Source organism: Scomber scombrus, chromosome 6 (genome assembly GCF_963691925.1).
Source record: "Scomber scombrus chromosome 6, fScoSco1.1, whole genome shotgun sequence".
NCBI classification, from domain to species: Eukaryota; Metazoa; Chordata; class Actinopteri; order Scombriformes; family Scombridae; genus Scomber; species Scomber scombrus.
In genome coordinates, this window is record NC_084975.1 from 27926824 (window position 1) to 27949201 (window position 22378).

The 22378-nt window shown below is 40.9% G+C and overlaps 1 protein-coding gene across 1 annotated transcript in view; it reads right to left on the reverse strand.

The window, feature by feature from the left end:
* The window catches only part of kiaa1549la (KIAA1549-like a), a 98497-nt gene that overhangs the window by 52211 nt on the left and 23908 nt on the right, over positions 1-22378 (reverse strand). The window contains exons 2-4 of the mRNA XM_062421307.1: positions 6761-7462; positions 3802-4614; positions 2962-3077 (exon numbers count right to left, since the gene is read on the reverse strand). Of these exons, the coding sequence (XP_062277291.1) occupies positions 2962-3077; positions 3802-4614; positions 6761-7462 (1631 nt within the window). The remainder of the gene's footprint in view (positions 1-2961; positions 3078-3801; positions 4615-6760; positions 7463-22378) is intronic.

Here is a 22378-nt window from a genome sequence, read left to right on the forward strand (position 1 = left end):
ATAAGATTATATATATGATGTATGAGGATATACAGTATGGGGATAAATGATTATATATATATATGATTACAACTACACTGTGCTCTGAAACAGTCATCAGTTTTTACCAGTCATGAATGCCTCACAGGAGGAGTCAAAATTGCTGACAAATACTTTAAAAAAAACTGCTAAAAATGTGTTTCCATCTGATTACAGCTACACTATTGTGAGTAATAAATAATGTATTATCGGCTATACAGCTTATAATTGCTAAATGCAGGGTTACGTTGAAGTGATAACCCATTCTGAATCCCTAATACACTCTGGAGAAGCTGCAAGGTTGACTTATTCCACTTCTGTCTGCTTACTTACAAAGCATTGTTGTGTCTAATACAACCAATCAGACCTGACCTTCCCCTCTGCCGCCACTTCTTTCTCCTTGGCAACATTTTTACTGAGGTGAAAACAGCCAATTTTGCAGGCAATTATATTGTTCAATGATGCATCGCATTAAATGCTGCTGTGTGCATAATTCCATGTTGTTTGACAAACCCCTTTCACTGCTGCAGCCAATATTTGCCCATCAACAATCCCTTAAAACACTGCAGACGTATCATGGCTTTTAAGCTCGGGCCAATTTTATACCTTGTTTTTGTTGCTGTCTCTCAATAGACTGATCCACATTGCCAAATAATAGTCTATGTTATCTGATGGAGAGGGAGCTGAGCAGTGTGTGTGTGTATGTGTGTGTGTGTGTGTGTGCGCGTGTGTGTGTGTGGCAGGGGTAGATGAAAGTGGACTGGAGCTCAGAGACACTGAGTCACTCCCAGTGCAGGCTCACAAACAACTGGATAAAAATAGAAAAAGCAGACAGCGAGATGAAGAGAGGCAGGTGGACTGACAGAGAGGCAAGCAGGCAGGCAGGCAGGCAGGCAAGCGGGCACGACAGGCCGACCAACAGACAGGTTGGCAGAAAATCAATCGACCTAAACCGAGGCGGCGATCAGATAGGGGGAGATGGAGAAAGGGGGGCAATATGAGAAGTGTAAATATTGAGAAATACAGAGGAGAGGAGAGAGAGAGAGATTTCGCTTGAGATAGAGAGGATAGACAGAGAAGACGAAGATGAAATAGAAATAGACACGGTGGTTGAAAAGGAACATACTCCAAGAGAGGCTGGACGGATCAAAACAAAAGTGATACACAAATACACAAAGGCAGCAGAAGAGAAAGATCACTTCACTGCACTGCTATGATGCAGGAAAAAAGAAAGATTCTGGACTTATTTGCCATTCCCTAAAGTGTATATATTTAAAACAGTGTTGGGGAGTAATTAGTAAATGAAAAAATGTGTAATTAAATTAAAGTTACTTATGAAAATGTTGATGATTACAAAGAAGGTTACATCTGAAGTCACACCTTAAAGATTTTTTCCAAATGTTTTACTATTTAACATGTTACTGAATACATATATTGCTGTTTTTAATTCATTGAAATCAATATTTTTTATATTTTATAAATAAATCATGATGTGGGCTTTAATGGAGAACAGATGGGCTTAAATGGTGTCACCGTACCAATTAAGCCCATTCCAGAATTTTGACTTTTTTCATCAAATATCTTTTTTTTTTTCTAAAATCTACATTTACTAATGAATACATTTTCAAATGAGAGATACATCTTGCTTTATAAGAAATGATCTCCCTTATAAATCATGTCAGTATCCATGATTTTGGTGCTTAACGGGAACACTTACCCTTACAGCTTAAAAGATTTGTTAGAAAATTAAAAATGTAATCAAAAATCAATCAAATGTAATAAGTTACATTACATTGATTAAGTCATTGGAATAGTTACATTACTTGTTACATTTTAAATAGAGTAACTAGTAATGTGTAACCTTTTACATTTCCAAAGTAACCTTCCCATCTACCTATCTTGAGGCTTTGATAACATTCTTCTCAAAACCTTCATGTCAATATAGCGGGACAGAGACAGAGACAGAGAGAGAGAGAGAGAGAGAGATATAGAGAGAGAGTGTGTTGTTTGTGTGTGTGTGTGTGTGTGTGTGTGTGTGTGTGTGTGTGTGTGTGTGTGTGTGTGTGTGTGTGTGTGTGTGTGTGTGTGTGTGTGTTTTAACCTCTCCGAGCAAACACTAACTATTCAACAGGTCATTTCTACTCAGACTGGAACACCGTCTGCACACATATCTCTCTGTGTTTGTCTCTAGCACCATTCAGATGAGTCCTCGTGAGGTGAATGAGCGAGAGGAGAAAACGATGAATGCTGTAGATTATTGTGAAGTGATGACACGCTATAAAAACAGGATACCTCAGCAGACAAACAGAGCTTGCACCTTGGCAACATTACAATGTAAAGATTAGATTATTTGATCACATTAGCATCGGAAAGAAAAACACATTTTACCCGACGTAACGAAGCAGGTGCACACTTGAGGTCGTATGATTTACATAGAGAGCATAATAGACCTGTTGGAGTTGGCGTTGAGTATATTGAATGCAAATGTTAAAAGTGTATATTACAGGCAAAGCAAACTAAGGCTCTGAAAACCATTTAACACTGTAAATGTTCTGTACTACACCGATTTATTTCTAATGAGACAGCCTTGTACTAACATGCAAAAGTCAATTCACTGTCTATGAGCCACTGACATTTACTACCTACTGAGCTGTGTTTATTGACCTCTGACCTTTATTTACCAGCCACTGACTCGCATTTACTGGCCAATGAGCTGCATTTATTAGCTACCTGTGTCATGACATAAATTTACTAGTCACATCTGTTTATTAGCCTTTGACCTATTGTGAGTTACTTTTGACCTAACCGGTTTACCAGTCACCGACTTGTGGTTATATTGACCGGTTACTGGTGATTCACATGCAGTCACACACCAGTGAACTGTGTTTATGTGCCGTTGACCTGTGGTAACCCTTACTGACTGCACCTGTAATGCAGACTGACCTGTGCATATACGGTGGTGTCATTCAAGGCTCTCTGCAGGGCGTGGCTCAGTCCTTTGGAGAGATTCTGTTTCAGGATTAAGTCCAAACGGTTCCTGCGCAGCTCAATGGACAAAACTGAGAAAAAAGAAACATTTAATATATCAGATTTCAACAACTGTGCATACGTGTGTACATGTAAACTCTCTATCCCTGTTTGTATCATGAATTTCAACTCAATTTAACCAAACTTTTAGCCTAAATTAATTTAAAATAATAACCCCATGCTTAATAGATCCCCTCCAGCACCATGGAGCTGAAAAGGATTTAAAATCGTTGCTCAAGGACATTTACTTCAGCGGGGTGCACATGTGGTCACAGGAGCTTGGCCTCTGCTTAAATGTCTTGGCTAATGTGAACACCTGCTGCCAACCCCAGGAAAGACATTGGTAATACCACGCTATCTCTGGTAAATGGAGTGAAAGGCTACGGTCTCCGGTTTAATATTAATCTAAAATGCTTATGCTCGGGGAAAAGCTGCTTTAATTAATTTGTGTGCATGTAATTACATCTTGTAGCATAATAGGTACATTGTGCCCAAACTTCTGAAATGGCATTGTGCATGTATCTATTATTATACATAATATTAGAATTTTTCCAGGAGAGTGGCTAAAGTCAGGCTGTACATGCTGTTGAGTATGTTTGGGGTGATTTGATATGATTACTGAAGTGATAGTAAAGAGTCTACTAATCACTATTTAACACTCTGTTTTTTCCCACTTTGGTAGTTTTGTGTAATTCGTATGTACAATGATTCTTAGACTTTTCTTACTCAAATGAATTCCAAAGAAAGGATTTTTACCTGTTCTGACCCAGTACTTTTCGGTAATGTTGCATGGTAGAGGACCTTCCTCCGTGCTGGTGATGGTTGGAGGTTCTGTGGTTGTAGTAGGAGGTGGCGTGGTCTGGATCAGAACAAACATAGTGGTGGCAGCTACCTTTGTTGTCGTTGTTGTGGTAGTGGTAGTGGTAGTAGGGGCAGCGGTAGTAGTTGCGGGTGTAGTAGTGGTAGTGGTGGTTGGAAGAGTAGTGGTGGTTGTGGTTGACGGGACAGTGGTCGTGGTGGTGGTGGCAGGTGTTGTGGTAGTGGTGGTCGGCCGGGTCGTAGCTGCTGTGGTCGGTTTGAGGCTCGTCGTTTGCTGCGTGGTTGTAGAGGTGGTGGTGTTTGGTGAGACTGTCACGGCGCCCCCTGTGGTCATCTCCACCTCCTGCGTCGTCATCTCATGGGCGGTCACAGTAAGAGTGGTCCTTGAGGGATTCATCGTTGTTACGGTCGTCAGCTGAAGGCTGCCATTGGTCACAGTGTCCTGGCTTGTGGTGCGTGAAGCCATTGAGGATCCTGGTGGCGTGGGTGGTCTTACCGTGGTGGATGACGGCAAAGTCTGCGTTGAGGTGGTGGTGGTGGGTGACAGCGACGTGTTTATGGTGGTCGCTGAAGTGGTCGTCTCCCGTGAGATGTTTCTGGTGCGCGATGGCGCAGTGGTGTTCCACTGGTGGGTGGAGAAAGGGCTGGTGATGTTGGCAGGAAGTGTGTCATCGTGGTCGCCCACTGTGGAAAGAAGTGACTCAGGAACAGTAGGGAGATCCCAGGCTGGCAGGCTGCTCACAAACTCGTCTGTAGGCAAGAAAACATTTGGAAATCGAAGATATTGGAGAATAAGTCTGGTGGTATTTCACATTTTTATTATTGTCAACAAATCTCATGAAAACACCAAAGACAAAGATCGGATGATGCTCCACTGTTGTCCAAAAACTATTAAAAATGCATCAGAGAGCCACACCATTGCACTTGGCATGTGGCAGGAGTGGCATGTTAAGTCATTACAATGAACACAGGCACTGTAGTTTATTTTGAGCCTATCACACATACAGCATTGCTGCCGTAAATACTCACTAGAGCACTGAACTGTATTTATACATACCTGAAAATAGTCCCCAACAAAAGCACTATACCTCTGTTTGAGTGACGAATGCATAAAACTACAGTGCCTGACTGTTTTAGGAAATTATTTAGCCTGTCTAAAAAATTAAGGTACATACTTGTGACCTGACTTAGGCCTTCAGAAAGGACGAATGGGCTTAGAATTGAATCACAGACAGGTTTGAGAAGATGGAAATGTTTTGAAAGACGGTTTAACGCATCATTGATCTTGTTGTTTTCATGTGATTTGTTGGAATAAAATAAAGCCAGTGTCCTTTAATATACACTATATAACATGAGATGATATGACATAGTTGTATGCTCACAAAGGGGTCTAACAAAGAGGATGGTAAAATAGTAATATGTTGAATTGCCTGAGACCATCGAACCCCTTCACCCTCTTCCCGTCTTACTCCTGGCTTTGATGTGAATCTTAGAAAAATTCTATTGCAATTCACCCGGAATGCCTTGAAAATCCATTCACCCATTTAATCTCCACCTGGATGTGGATGCATGTGGACACTAACCCTAACAACATGTGAAGTAAACCAGGCTTGGCATTTTAATGTCAGGGGTTCATGTAATCCCTCTACATTATCTCGAGACAAAAAACGCTGACATGAGACGGTAAGGTTTGGAGGAGGCTGGAGTGAATAAGAGGGATGCAATTAATCCTTTCACACGAGAAGTATCCAGATTCTCTTTTCATCCTTTCTTCACGTCAGCCAATGAGGACGTGTTGTATTGTGACTGTGACGTGATTCGGTGTGACAGAGGATACGGTGCGACGGATATGCGCTTTTGTTCACTCTTGTGTGGGAACGTGGAGGAATTACCTTGTTGATGATGTCATTGTTAGCATGATGATAATGATGTAACAAGATGTGGGAAGGCAAGGAGGCAGGAGGGGGGGAGACTCTCAGACCTGCAAGGTGAGGGTCTACTATCTTGTTTACTGCAAGCTAATACAACATTATCTTCTACCACATTTTTATTTTAAATATATCTTAGAATGGACACATTGTAGTAGGAACTGATTATTGAAAGGTATGTTTGTTATGTTGTTACTACAATGTCTGTCTCTATAAAATATATTAGCCATGTGATTGACTGGCAACCTGTCCAGGGTGTACCCTGCCTCTCGCCCCAATCTCAGCTGAGATTGGCTCCAGCTTCCCTTCGACCCTCTAGAAGATAAACTGTAAAGAAAGTGGATGGTGAGTTTTTACCATCAGACAGCAGCTGTGTTATGAGCTTCTTCGCTCATTTATTAGGTTTTAATTTAACAAGCTAGTGAGGCTACTGCTTAGATAGTCTCTTTCTGTCATGTGACCTTTGCCTTGCAGGTCATAGCGGTCCCTTGAGAGTCTTGTAGGCGGCAGAAGGGAGACAGGACTTGATGGTGAAGATGATGAGGGAGGGCTAAGATGACCACAATGATGAGAATGGCAATATCTTAAAGGTAATAACAAAATGATGATAATGGTGATGGGATGATGAATGGACGATGATGGTTCAATAGCTGGCCGTGGTGATATCGATACTGAAAATGATATGGTGACAACAATGATTAATAAAAAATTTGATATCGAATCACACTGAGTGTAGATGCACAGGAGGTTCTAGGTGTCCATGTTCTCTTTTTAGAATGTAAAATGGACTATGGTGTGTAAAAAAAATTGAAACTTTGACTAGATAAACAAAACAAAAAAAGATAAATATAATAAAATAAAATTAGGTATAAAACAATAAAGCTGTAGCTTGAACAAAACAAGCCAGTTCCACTGTAAAAAGTTGGAATACATTTACATGATAGAACTATTACAACGCAGCACCATACCTAAACTGGAGTTGTTGCTGCTGTTGGTGGAGTTGCTGCTAACATCAACAGGAGACACGGTGTCTGAGCTTGCCGCCTTACTGTCTCTGTTAGCAGCTGGGGAAGAGGGAGAAGAGGAGGAAGAGGAAGGCAAAGAGGATGCTTTTGTTGAAGAGGCGGAGGACGAAGAAGAGGAGGCCTTAGATGATGATGAGGAGCTTATGGTCCAAGCAGCTTTAGACAGCAGTCCTAAAGGTTTTCCCACTGCTGGTGCCTGCAGCTCAGTGGTCTCTGCCAGCATGGTGAGGACTGAAGAGAAGGCTGCCTGCTCTCTCTGGCCCTCTCCGTGCATCTGGAGCCTCTGCCGCCCCAGCCAGGCAGCTGAGTCCCTGGGCATATTTGGCTGGCCTCCTCCCTCTGCTTCCACCGGCCTCCATTCGGCCCCGACTCCAGCCCAGGCACCGGTTCCGGTCATAATCCCTGTCTCGGCAAAGACTTTGCCACCTGCTCCGGCACGCACTCCTGCTTCTGTTTCAGTCCAAACCTCAGTCCCAGCAAAGACTTTGCCCTCCGGCCAAGCTCGGGGTCCGGCTCCAGGACTGACGTCAGTCCCATCCATCGCAGCTCTGTCTCCGGTCCCTCCGGTGGCTGAGAGGTTGGAGGGCACTGTGGGGTCCAGAGGCAAGACAGCCTGCCTCATTGACTCATGATGACCTCCCTCAGCTGTAGGAAACAGAGAGACAGAAGGACAAAGGAGGCACAAGGGAGAGGGGGATGGAGAGGGGTAGGAGAAAGAAAAAGCAGAAATAGTGTTTAATTAGCAGTTCTGGGTAGCAGCAGGATTGTGAGCTGCCAGTGACTTCTGTTTCAGTTCTTTAGTATCGTGTATATCATCTGCCCAAATGCACACACACACACACACACACACACACACACACACACACACACACACACACACAACTGGAGTCCTCAAATCATTAGTCCTCCTAATGCCGCTGCCACTGTCCGACTCCCAGAAGATTTAAAACTGCTCTGGTCACACACACACGCACATACACACACACACACACACACACGCTCATCATGAGAATATACACAGTTGATCTCTACCTTCCTGGTCTCTGACAAATACACACATTTCCCTACTCTGTCTCGCACACACTTATCCGAAGGGATTAAAAAAGGAAAAGAAAAAAAAAGCCCTTAAAAATGCTACTGTGGAAAAATAGTAATAATGTCTAAAGTAGGTCACTTATGTTTTTAGAGGATAAAGCATAGGGAATTAATTTAGATGTTCCAGAGTGCATAAATTAGGACACACCCTAATCAGCTGTGATTTCACAGATACTAATCTGATCTGTTAGGTTAGCCATGCTAGCCCATGGATTTATTATTCCTAGAACATACACAACCACTCAAGCTGTGGAAATGCATCAAATACGGCTCAGGGCTTAGACCAGCACTAATGAGACCGAAATGTATTTCCCCAACAAAGTTTGGTGCGAGTTACGGGATTTATAAGTAATGAATGTTTTGTGGAGTCATTTGTCATTTTTATCAATATTTGACACTAAATGATTCAAATACTCGGAAATGGAAGAGCAAAGAAAGAAAGAAAGCATCCAGTCAAAGCTTTAAGTATCAGCGTTTATCTCTGTTCTGTGAACTGCCTTCATCTCAGCCTCAACAAAGCCCCAAGGTTTGGCAGAGTGAGGCGATTATCCTGCCTAATACATTCAGTCTCAAAGGCACCTTGCCGTAGTGGAATTGTAAGATGAGAAAAAAAAGAAAAAAAACAGGGACGATCGGTCTGACTGGCTCACCGGCCTCCTCACTGGGTGACACAGTAAAGTAGAAAGGTTTGGCTTCGGCACCACTCAAGCAGACGGACGTTGAAGTCCTTCTGTTCTCCACAGAAGTAAGAGCAGGAAAATGTTAGGCAGAGGATCTTGTTGTTATTTAAGCACACACACACACATACACACAGCCTGCAAATGCCTTGAGCGTGCATGTGTGTCGCACACTTCCCACGCTCCCAGTGTCTCTGCGGAGGGTTGGTTAATTAAAAGACAATGATTCTGAGCAAGAGAGGCTTTACAGAACCAGCTCTGGGCTTAGCTGCTGTATATCCTCCGGACACCTGCTATAAAGCACTTCCAACCACCTCGCTATTAACTACCACAACTGAGCAATCTGTTCCGTAATATAGGGTGTCATATTATAAATGTCATTAAAAGAGGAAATGAATCCATTGACAATTTACATTTCAGCTTTTTCGCTGTCTGTGTGTTGTGTGTTAGCGGCTGCCTCGAGTGCTCCATTAGTCATTTTGAGAGAGAAAGAAAAAACCACAAAGCTAGAAATGGCAGGGGCGATTAACTCGGGCACCACGAGGAGCGTAGCATGCTCGTTAAGCTTAACTGAGAAGTCATCTTTCTTTTTTGCTGCAATTCATCTCATCCAGAACCACCGCGGTTCTTCAGCATGTAGAGTCTCACGGCTTTGATGTGATGTGAAGAGGGGATAAATGCTGAGCTCCGCCTGAAGGCAAAGATTCCTGTTGACATGAATTGAAATCATTTTGGAAAAATATGTACAGTATGTTTAAAGAGAGACTGTTTGGTGTGCTGCAGTAGAATGCTGAAGCACTTCCTGAAACTATGGACAATATGGATAGATCAGGGATGTCCAAACTATTCCATAAAGGGCCATGTGGCTGCAGGTTTTCATTCCAAGTAGAAGTATGCCAGGCTTCACTCATTTAATCAACTGATCTCAGTCTTCTCACAGTTGATCGTGTGCTCTTGATTGGTTGGAACAAAAACCTGCAGGCACACAGCCCTTTATAAAGTAGTTTGGACATGCCTGGGATAGACTGACCAACATCAAAAGCCCTTCAACGGAAGAACTGCTGCAAAGCAATCACCAACCGACACAAAACACCACTGTTTGGTTTCACATTATCAAGCTCACTCGGTGTTTGAATTTGAAAATTCAAACCGGGGGAGGGCTGGTATCAAAAAAAGGCTAATGTGCAGCAAAATTTACAAACTGAAGCAAACAAAAGTCCAAGCTAGTTGAAAAAGTTTTGGGTCGAGCTGCAACAGTGACTCTAAAAGTGGTTTTAAGGTGCTAGAATCTGGTGCTGTGTCTAAAACCGCGTACCTCTGTACTTACACTTCATATTTTGAGTGCATAAGTGTGTTCACACTGAGAAGCCTGGAAACATTCAGTGCACTATGAGTAACTGGATGGTGCACTCAAAACGGTCAGAAAGTTGAGTGTGTAACTATGGACACCTCTCAATCGTAATGGTCACCATCTTGGCTAGGTAGAGGAAGAGAAAGGACCACTTTTCAAACTGAAAATGGCGGCCGAGGACGTTGTAACTACGCTGAACATTGCTGCATTATACAGAAATTAGTCCTACATGTGTTTTTTGCACTAAGTACCACTATTATTAGGTTAATGTAGCCGTCTGTAATTATTTGGTACAGGAAACAATAACGTGAAGCTAATGCTAGCTTGCTAACTAGCTAATCGTCATTTCCCGTATTTGACTTGAGACACACCAACCTGTTGAAATTTAAGTAAGTAAATAGTGTACGCAGTATAGTACACAGAAGTGCACTAACAGAAGTATGTGATTTGAAACCAGTGTAAGACTAGGTTAGGTCAGGTTTGCAGGAAAACCACTAAGCTCTGAACCAGAGGTATAGTTAAATAGATGGGTTTGCTCTACTATTATAATCAAGTTTCTTATCTGCCTCTATTATTTTTCTTACCCGTAAATCAATAAGGCTCAATATATCCCAATAGTAAAAATATATCTGGCTTCATCATGGAATCTCTCAGTCAACAGTAAACCATGTATTTTATTTGAAAAAAGGAATATGTGTGTTTGAATGAACAAATGTATGTATGAATGGAAGGATGGATGGAGTGATGAATGAAGGGATCGATGGATGGTGGGATTGATGGAAGGCCTGTACCATATGCATGACTGTTAGCAGTGTTTTGAGTGTTTTCTCCTCCAACGGTTAGCCACCTGCTCTGGCTGAGAGCAACATATGCGATTCTACCATCAGACCTCTGACGAAACGCTAGGAGTGAAGAACCTCCACTGAGAACAAATATGGACAGGATGGATGGATGGATGGATGGGTGGATGATGGATGGATGGATGGATAGATGGTAGAACATAAAAGTGTGGATTAAAGATGGATAAATGTGGATCAGAGCCGACCTGACCTGCTTTATCTATTTGGACAAAACACACAGGACATCTTTTTTGCCTATTTCCATTTGAGAACATTCAGCTTATAGCAGATTATGAGAATCATCACATGGAAATGGTGCACAAAGCGCTACTAGCCATTAACAAGGCTTTGGACTAGTGTCATGTTATGTATTGACCATATAACCTTGCCAGCTGGCACTGTGTCCACTGATGCCCTGCTGAATCTCTGTAGATGCCAACACAACCCTGTAAAACCTTGCCAGGTCACTACAAGCTTTCTGACCATTCAGATTAGCTGTTCCCAGGTGCTTGTGATAGTAAAATGGTAAATGTCCATGGTCTATGGCCTTGGCTTTGTCCTCCCCAGTGCTGCGATGTGTACTTGGAACTGTGGGCCAAGCAGAGACAATCCATTCTGACACCCTGACTGAGAGCAGGACAGGTGGTTAGGAAGTGTGAGAGTGGTACTCGGCCAACTGGTCCTCAGCTCAGTGTAGCTCAGAGGGGTAAGTGAGGAGGGGGAGTCTGGTTAGTTGAATCTGCCAACTAGCCAACTGGCAGCAGGTTTTAATTAAAGTATTGATTAAAGCCAGATAAAAAATAAGTCTTAATCTCCGTCTCAGAGCTGCACTTTGCAAGATATTTCTATAAGACTACATGAGACTCGCTTGGCTAATTTATTATTAAAAATTGAGCTGCAGTACAGGCTGTCACATGATCCACAGTAATGAAGACATTGTTGGTTCACTTCATTAGTCAGAGCAGCGGTGTTAGTTATAGTCAGTGGCAGAAATTCTCACAGAAATTAATTAAACAAAATAGCACAGTGCTTTGAAAGTTGGACTCACAGACAATAACTGTGTACTGAGTGGTGGCATCATATGATAAGATTTAGGGAGTAGTGAATGCATTCTGAAATTCAGTTGGAACTTATCATCAGAGCTACAGCACCTGTGTGCAATGGCAGCAAGGAGAAACTGACTGACATGAAATCACATCTTCAGCATCAAACTTTAATGTGAGTAACAGCAGTGACATGCATACACAGCATACTCCTGTTTAGAGTGTTGCATACTGCTTTGTAGGGTCAGTTTCATATGTCCGTCTCACTGTTGACTGGTACTTCGTGTAGGCATACATGTGACCATGGACAACACCGACATTTAATTTGCGAGTGATTTCGGAATGAATCAAGGATCTGGGGATGGCAATGTTGGTTAGATGGTCCAGACTGAAATTCTTTGACAAAAACATTGCCATAAAACTTTGTACATGCATTAAAAGTCCCTAGGATGAATTCTAATGACTTTGAAGGTCTCCTTTATGTCATGACCTGCAAATAATTTTCATTGTAATCAGCCTCACCTGCATTTTGTGTTTACTAATAACTACTAATTAGCAAATGTTAGCATGTTAACAGGCTAAACTAAGATGGTTAACAACGTCTGCATTCTGCTTTAGAGCATGTTAGAATACTGTCACTAACAATTTGCTCAAAGCAGTGCCCTGCCACCGCATTGTTCACAGAGGCACGAGCATGGCCAGCTCCTCAGAATAATATATAGGCGATTAGTTATTGACATTCTTTAAATAGACACATTTACATTTCAGCTGGACACTTATACTTATTACAAATATATATTTGTCTTAGCTTGTTTGCTTATATTATATAATGTAGAGGTCTTATGAGAGTGACTCAAACTGAACAATACAGTTAAGCTGGGTGTTATTGCTGAGTTAGGCCAGCACCACAAGCCACCTTTACACTTTAACTTATTGGGAATATAAAGTATATACTTAAAAAAAAACATGTATTACAAGCTGATAAAAAGGTATACTTTTGCATAAATGTCTCACCTACGTATTCAAGTTTAGTTGTTATGCAAAGTCAAGCTCTATATTTTGAGAAGAACCATCAAACCATGTGGGGAGCGAGTGAGGAGTGAGTCATGTGAGGATGAGTAAATACTATTCTTTTTGTTGAATGTTTAATGAGAGACTTGCTTTTAATAAAGCCTTCGTGGTTACAGCAGGAGTGCTGGTAGCCAGTCAAAGCACTGATATACTAGATGTGGTATGAGACTCAGTGGGAGTAAGGATGGTCCAAAGCCAGTAGATTTCATCCAACACGGTGAGGCCGTCCAACAGGATGGACATTTTACCATTTCCTGGAACTATTCAGGGGCATCCATCTGTCTGTGTGGAGGCGAGAACAAAAAACTATCTGGATGGATCGTCCAATGGATGGATGGATGGATGGGTAGGTAGAAATATAGATGGATGACAATAGAAAGACATAAACGAAGGTCGCTTCTATACTGACAACAAAAATACAGGGAGACAATTTTTATCTTAATTTTGTATGATTTAGTCCTTAGTGAGGCACCTGTGGCTTTACATTAGTGTAACCAGGACTGTTGCTTTGACAGGATCTGAAACAAAATATCAGTCAGAAACCAGAAGTGGGTAGTGTAGCAGCAAACCAGAAATGTTTGTTATTCTCTGGGAATGCTGATATTGAGTAGAGTTTGTGAACATGTGCCAATTTTTCTCAATGATACTCAAAAAAGCTACCAGAGTGTGAGAAAAACAACAGAACTGATTGCAACCAATTATTATATCAAATGAGTAAAGCTAAAGATGAAACCTTTTTTTTCTCTTTCTCAGAATAGTTTTTCCTCACTTATTAGTCTTCAAAGCTAATAATCCAAAGTGTGGAAGCTTCCATTCCTCATCACAGCCGATTGACTCAATTTACACACATAGTGGATAGATGGGTAATATAACTAGTGATGCAGCCCCTTGGTTTTCAAAGGTTAGTGAAAGGGACACACATTTGTTTGGGCTATGCTGCCGTGCAGAATTGCGGAGAAATATTGAATTTTAAATAAACACTGAACAAAAATGAAGCATGCTAATTGGTTCAATGTATTTGATTTGTTTTTTTAATTGGTAGAGCTGTCATATTCCCAATATTAGCTGCAGCCTTATTTAAAAGGGTTTTTTACTGTTATACAGAAATTTGCTATTGTTTTCTGTTCGGATATGTTTGAAAACATCATATAAAAAATGTAGCTCATGCAAATAAGCGTTGTTTTTTGGGTGGTGAAACATTAAAAATTGATATTAAAAAAATCTTGCATCCTCATTCACCCTTCCTCAAGGTACCCCACAGTGCTGTATCACTCATTTTGGGAATCAAGTTGGGTTTCATACTGAATATAACGTTGAGCATTAATATTCCTCCATTAAAATGTTTCAAGGAGTGGAAGCGCCACAAGAGCTCACATTCGTCTTGCTCATGACCTTGACACTACTTAGTAATCAGCTGCAACTCATCACTCATCATCTTCTACTTGTGACTTGATGAGATTTCTCCCGGGACTTTGAAGCTGGCATTGCAGTTGGCCTGGTGCTGCAGAGGGACTTGGGATTTGACTTTAAATGTGAACAATGCAAGAGTGCCAGTAATGATTGCTGAAATATCCTATTCTGGTCTACGCTCATTTTCATGCATTTTACAGACATGGAGGAAATGTTTCTGATCAAACCTTCTTCATACTTTAAAGGAGAAAATGGTATTCAGTTAGAGTCACTTAATCCAGACGTTTTGCAGCCTTAATAAATATTTCACCTCTCTTAACAGGCCATCAGCTAACGGTATATGAGATTTAATATATTCTTGAATTTTTGCTTTGTGTGTGTGTGTGTTTGTGTGTGTGTGTGTGTGTGTGTGTGCATGTGGTTGTTGGACTTTGGATTTGTATGAGTGGAGCAGCACAAAAAGTCACAAAATGTCAAGCTGAAATGCCATTTTTCACAGCTGTTTTGGGGGTTTTTTCTGGGTGTTTTGAGGGCAATCTGGACCCCCCCAAAAAATGAAAGGATCTTTGTGTCAAGCTGGGGTGTTTCTCTGTGTCATGCAGTTTGTCCAATCTTAAGTGACCTAAAAAGGTGAGGTGGAATTGCCCCATTTGTTCGCCTCTGTACTTTCAGACATTGAAACGATTTAAGAACCTGAAAGCTTTTTGAATCATCAGTGTTTTCGTTTCTTTTTCACGGTCTTTGCAACAGGAGTTTGATAGCTTAATATCCACCGAAGAGAGGAGAGGAGAGAAAATAGTTTTATAAAGCTAATCCTCAGAGATCTCAGCTTATACTCTCAATATAAGACAATATAAGTCATCTTAATACATGAAAACATAAAGCAACAAACTATACCATCCTAAGTCCCAGCAAATCAGTAGAATAAAGGTAACAATGCAGAGCAGTCGACTCAACCTATTTGAGGTAAGACTCAATCCCACAGTGCCATTCAGCTTGACAGCGGGGCTGCTTCTGCCACCGGGTCTCCACAGCAACCGTTCCACAGAAATCTGATAAACAGCAACCTATAGTCACATCAGTGCCCTGCATTTACACAGCTTATAATACAAAGCGGCATTACACAGTATTTTTTAGTGGCGGGATGAAAACGCATATGAGGGCTTAACACACTGTGGCAACAGTTCAAAGATGAACGATGAATGGAGCCATAAATTGTTTATTAATCTATGATAATAAAATTATGATCAGTGCGGAATTATAAAGATGAGTCGGTTGCATGAGCGAGCGACACAACAGAGACAGAACAAACACACACACACACACACACACACACACACACACACACACACACAAAAATCCCAGAAATATCTTGCTTTCATTCTAAAATTATTTATCCAGTCTTTCAGAATGCTACATTGGAGAAATGGAGGGCAGATTTTTCACTGAGTGGGGGATTTGAAAACAAAACTAACAAGAGTCAGTGTCAGCTGTGGATCCTGTTCAGGCCTCAGCCAGTATGGCATTTTGTCTGATGTGAGAGTCCAGCGGGCTCGGTAGCTTCGCCCTCCTGCTGAGCGACCTACATCAAAAAACCCGACCCTCCTTGAGTGGCACAGTACACAGCGAGCCGTCATCACAGCACGTACTGTATGAACTTACACTTTTCCCTGTGTGGATTTTTTTATTGCCCTTCAGATCCAGCAAGCTGATTGAAAATGCATGTATTTATGACAAAAATGCTTTAATGGTAAGATTTCAAATTTTGTTTCCCACCCTGAGATGCTGACTTAAATCAGATCCTTGATTGGAAGAGTTGCACCACTGCAGAGACGGGAGATTAACAACACAACAAAACATATCACGACACACTAAACCGCTTCAATTCAAGGCTTAGTGGATATGTAGGCTCAAAAGATCAAACTACTGTACAGCGTAGAGTGTCAAATTTAAATTCAATATGTCAAAACTGTGTCATGTATCGACTCTGTTTCAAACGTCACATGTTAACACACGTTTTGATGTAGTCGTGACCCTGAAAAATCCATTTGGCCCTGTGCTTGCTGTGACAAACCCCAAACGTCAAAAGGGGCTTAACATGAAAAACATCATACAATCAAATTTTAAAAAAGCTGTGAGGCATTTAATGACAGCGAATGTGTTTCTTTGGTATTATAAAGTCTCTTCACAAATGTGTACACTACAGTGGTAACAGCCTGGATCTAGACTGCAGGGCCATGCAATGAATTTGGCAACCTATTAAAACAATTAGTCAAGAATGCTTGATTTATCTTGACTGAACCAGAAGTTACACAGCAAAAAAAAAAAAAAGTTTCTTGTGCATACTGTAGTGGGTAGTGTTATATGCATGAGCTCAGGATCTTTGCTGCATGTCCTGATCTCCTCTCATACGGCACAATGTTCTTCAGCACCAACATATCAAAAAAACAAGATTCAAATGTATCCACTGTTAGATTTCCATTATTTGTTAATCTATCCTAGCTGGTATGGGATGGTAGGATGTTTTACCTTTTTAAGGTCAAACAGAACTGTTAATGGTCAACATAAACACAGGTGTCAAATAGCTAGTGGTAGATTATTATTACACTTTATTCTAGAAATGTCGGAAAGTTGGCAGCAAAGTAATAATAACATCACCTTGATGGTTGCTTTCCTTACAGCAGGCAAAATAATGCAGTGGAGTCTGTTGGGATATCTATTATTGCTTAGTTGGTATCCATCTGGCTGGCAGACAGCCCCTGTGCTGCTTTGCTTTCTTATCAGGCATCTGGTATTAGCTGGCAGTAGTCTCTTGCTTGGCTTCCAGGGATGTGTCTTTCTATTGCTTATTAGCAGGGGTTAAATTGGGATTTGTTATGGGGGGGCTGTGCGGTTTAAGGTTTGCAATGGGTGTAAGTGTGTGTGTGCAAAGAATACAAAATCTGATGGATATGATTTGACATACTGTAAATCAAATATAACAAGGTGAGACAACTCTCTGCTCTAAACACTTAAATGCCAATCAAAGTTATTTTAGATACTTTAGTAATACCGGAGTCAAGTTCAGACGAATATATCAAACACTTTCAGCTGTGCAGTATAATAATTTAGCATTTAAAGACATGTATGTATCAAAGCCAAAATACACATAACATTACATAAGAGAAAAACATCATATAATCAATAATAATAACAATACTGATTTACACTGTTCTGAAACATTAGGGGTATTCAAACAGAGCAGCTAAAGAAAACTACTTGAATAAACCCAGCTTAAATTAACCTAGACTCTCACTTAAGGCTCAAGTTGTTCCACTAACAAAATTCATGTAGTACATAAGCAACCCAGAACAGTCGACTGTTGAAAAGAAGATACTGTGTTACAAAAAGAAGGGGAAACTAGAGCAGTGTTCTTCTCAGCAGCTAAACAAACCCTGCTGGTGAAACTTTTACGAAGAATATAAAGGAGTCATTACCAAAAAGGCCAACACTGCCGCAATTGAAAAAAGCGTGGGGAATTGTTCGGCAAAACGCTGCTGGCAGATTAAATGTGTAAGTTATAGAAGCCTAGTTGCGTGGGCAGTGGTGGCCTAAAGGTTAAAGAAGCATTTGCCATTAATTATTGTTTTATCTTGATTTGTTAAAAAAAAAAAAAAAAAAAGAGCCCTCTGCATTGTGAAGGACCTTCTGCCTTCTGGCAAGAGATACCGCTCCGTTAAAGCAAAGACAACCAGAATGTGCAATAGTTTCTTCCCACAGGCAATACGAATTATAAATATGAATTAATCACTGCTGCTTTTACGTCCGATCCCAAGTAACGCAATTTCGTTCCTCTACATGTATTGTTTGTATATATGGGTGGAATGACAATAAACTTGAACTTGAAGATTGTTAGTATCATACTACATTTCACATTCAGTTCAGCTCTGTGACGGAGCTCAGCCTGCTAGCAGGAAGCTAACGGCCAACAGCAATGACATGTCGAGCGCCTCGTACCACCTATCCAATCTACTGGAGAAATCTTCAGCAGTTTTAATGTCCTGCTAGGAAGCTCACCTGATGCTCATTCTGTTAAACTGACAGCTGGGCAGCAAGTAAACTCCACCGTTTGGCAGTTAGCTCGCCTGCTAACTGGTAGCATTAACCTCTGTCGTGCTGTAAGCTAACGTAATGTCAGCTCTGGTGTGCTGTGTTTGTGCCTTTTTCTTTTTTTTTTTTTTTTTACCCTTTTATACAATATCAACCTTTGCTTTTCAGCTGTGAAATATGTTTGGTTAAAAATGTTAGTTTGGTTTGTGTTTTAATGTAATTTTTTCTTTATGTCTTTCATTGGTGTATATTTTAAATTGTTTGGGAGCCCTCACTCTAAGACCATCTCTATCATTAGCCTATGTGATAGAGAATAATGTGTTTTGAATCTTGAGTACTGCTCAGTAACTTGTTAAAAAACATTATGAAAAAGAATTGTGATAATATCGTGGATCATGATTGTTTGGAGAAAGAAAAATACATGATATTTTTGCCAGATCCACACTGTAGTTACTCAGTTAGTTAGTTAACCATCTGAGGGGACTGCTATGTGGTTAGGAGAACACACTCATGTGGTTGTTTCACTGCACAGAGGCTGATAGAAGTCATACGTCAGCTAATAAACTTCACACTGCTGATATCGCATCTAATCCTGTGGTTAACCCTACACAATGCAGTACAATGCAGTTTCAGTACAGTTTCAATGCATACCCATTCCTTCTGTGTTTGATTTGATCACTAGTAATGAAAGATGGCAGGACAATTTCTCCTGTGCGTACTCCATCTGACTCTCATTTTCTTTCTCGGTGTGTATCATTCATCATCATATTTTTTATTTGACTGACTGAGATGTGCCTGATGTACCTGCACACGTGATACACAGATCTGAAACTATCTTCCTTTTTTTACACGTGCAAATACTATGTAACCAAAATACAGTACATCGTGTGCCAGTAAATGCATTGAATCAGTGTATCAGTCTGCCACTGAGTGAGCACAAACTGCAGTATAATAAGGCCGACTGCAGTGTGTATTTATATGTTTATGCAGGAAAAATGTGGGAGGGTTTATAATTTATTACTCTTGTCATTTTCATTCTATATAGATTGTTTTTTATTTCTCTGTTCTTTTAGTTGTCACTTTCAGGTCTTTACTTTAGTAGCACACTGAGCATGTTAGAATATAATAATAATAATGATGATAATAATAATAATAATTATAGAGCACCTTTCATACAAGGTGTAAAAGGATAAAATACAATACAATAAAACAACAGCAACTACACAAATAACTAATAAAATTAGACAATTTGTAAAAAAAAATAGACATTTTACACTAATTAAAAGCCAGACTAAATATGTTTTCAGGTGTCGTTTAAAAATAGCTTTAGGCTATAAGAGAGAAAGCTGCACTTCTTATTTTCTTGTGTACATAATTATGTGTATTTAAAAAGCCAGCAGTAGATGATCTGAGAGCTCATGAAGGATTGTAAAACGACAGAGAGTCAGAGGGTTGTACGCCTCTCCCACACCATTTAAAGCTCTAAATACCAAAGTATAAGAAGCTTAAAATCTATTCTAAAAGATACTGGGAGGAATAAGTTGTAGTTTTTCAAGTGACTGCTTTTGTAGTCCAGTAAAAACAGCATTGCAGTAGTGTGTTTTAGCTGGCTTTGGTACTCTATATTCCATTAAATTTATCTGAAGCCACCCACAACTTCTAGTGAGCCGTTATGTGTTCTGTGATCAGTAGCCTCAGTACTGGAAGAGAGCAGAGTGAGTATCATGGGACGCCATGCTGTACCCTACAAGTTTCGCATTAGTTTTAATCAAACTTCTTGTGCTTACACGCCATTGGATAATGAGAAACGATGCGCACCAGTACACAGACATGAAACAAGTAGCAGAGAACAACCTGAATGTCTTCGAGCAGTGCACCTTTGGGAGTCTGACGGAGGTTCAGGAACAGGGGGAAGGCATATTAAAACGCAGACACACACAAAACGGTAAAAAAGTATCAGTAAGGCAAGAAGTATGCAGTCATGCAATAATTAAAACACACACACACGCAGGCAGGCGAGGGCAGCATGGTGCCTCATCTGTGCTGCTCTTTCGCAGGGTCCCGTGTGGCTGGCTAACACAGTCATGTGACTCGCTGTGGTGCGCTGGGTAGGTCAGCCAGTCCAGCAACACAAACAGAACTGGGGAAACATCCTGAGCTGCTGTGACATGCACACACACACACACACACACACACACACACACACACACACACACACACACACACACACACACACACACAAACAGAGTGTCACACACGCATATTAGTGGCAAAAACAGATGTACACACTGGTACACACACACACACACACACACACTCTATCTCTGCTTTCTGTCTTCATACACACAGTACATATAAAAAGACTATCTCTACTCATTCCTGTCTTTGAGTCTCTCACACACACATACACACACACACACACACACACACACACACACACATACACCATAGTGGTATAATGGCAGCACAGCAGCAGCAGCATTCACCTGGAAAGAGACCTAAAAAAGTAACCACCTGGTATCTGAGCCAGACATAAAGACCAAAAAACAAACACTGACTTTCTATCTTAAAGTTGGTTATACTTTTCAAAATAACAACAAAGGTATGGAGGAATATATTTGATAGCAACATTTCCAGTGTGCAGCAGGGTTGTAGCTGTTTACCGACCCAGACTTTGCTGCGACACATTCTGCATACATTTCTAAACAGCTCTCAACACTCTCCCAGCTGGCTGCGGCTAATGCTGTTGCCGTGTTCAACAACCTCCCATCTGGCCAGTGTTGTAGCTGCTGCGGGAGAAAGCGCTGTCTGATGATCATCACAAACACACTGCTCAGTGTTAAAGTTACTATATAAGATTGTGATGTGTGCAGCCACATACTACTAGAATTTAAATAAAGTCGCCTCCATCCTGATAGAATAGTGAGATAACAAGGTTGAGGAAATTCTGGGTTTATTCAAGTGTATTTTTAACTTTCAGAAGTGTTATTTTGTGCTAGCGTAATATTTTATTATTCATTATTTTCCCATCCTTATCTTGAAAAAAGTCCACAAACCAAATATGCCAACAGACACAGCTAGAAGCGACCGTAATCCCTTTTTCTTATTCATTGTTTTTTTTTTTTTAAACCACGCAGATCCACACAGCGACAACCGCACAGCTGCAGTGGTCGACAATTCGCTGCCTGGCGGTGAGCTCCTCTGTAATCCTGGACGCCGTGGGGGCCTTTCCTGTTTGCTGCCTTGAGCGTACCCCCGCTCCCCCGCAGCAGGACGAGCTGGATGGTGTTGAAAGCATTTGATGGAGAAACAAAAACAATTCCCACGTCTTATTTAAATGGCGGTGTGGCCCGTGGAGCGGGGAGATTATGGCTGAGTCATCTTGGACGCGAGCCTGCAGGCGAAACGCGGGAGGTCCGAGGAGTCTTTTAGAAGGTAGGTGTAAGTTCATCTGAGACGAGTTTTCAAAAGTAGTAATGGTTTGCGAGGTTACCACCGTCAGTCCATCACTTTAAGGCACTGTGTCTGTAGGTTTCTATTTCATGAATAATGTTTATCGTAAATCGCTCTTAGTTTTCCATGAGGTAAGTCACTTAGTTCAACTTGATGAATACCAGCAGTTCATGAGTAGATGCATGTTTCTGAAATTTGATCATAGGCAAATTGCTATATAAGGCTACCTGCTCTGCTCCATTTGTGGACAAGTTTCATTCACAAAAATGTCATACAGGAACCAGAAAATGGTAAGCATATTAAGGAACTCCGATTAAGTTTGGAAATATAGATGTGCTGACAATGTAGTGTCCATACTGTGGCAGAAATAAAGAAAGAATAGGTATGACACTGAATTGGATGGGGAAAATGCATCTTGTGAAAGCACAGCAGTCCATGAATAAAATGGATGTGCATAAAGACTCTGAGCCAGCTGTCAGAGTGGGATAATTTTCCATATAACTACTTAACTATGTAAGTTAGCATGCTAAAAC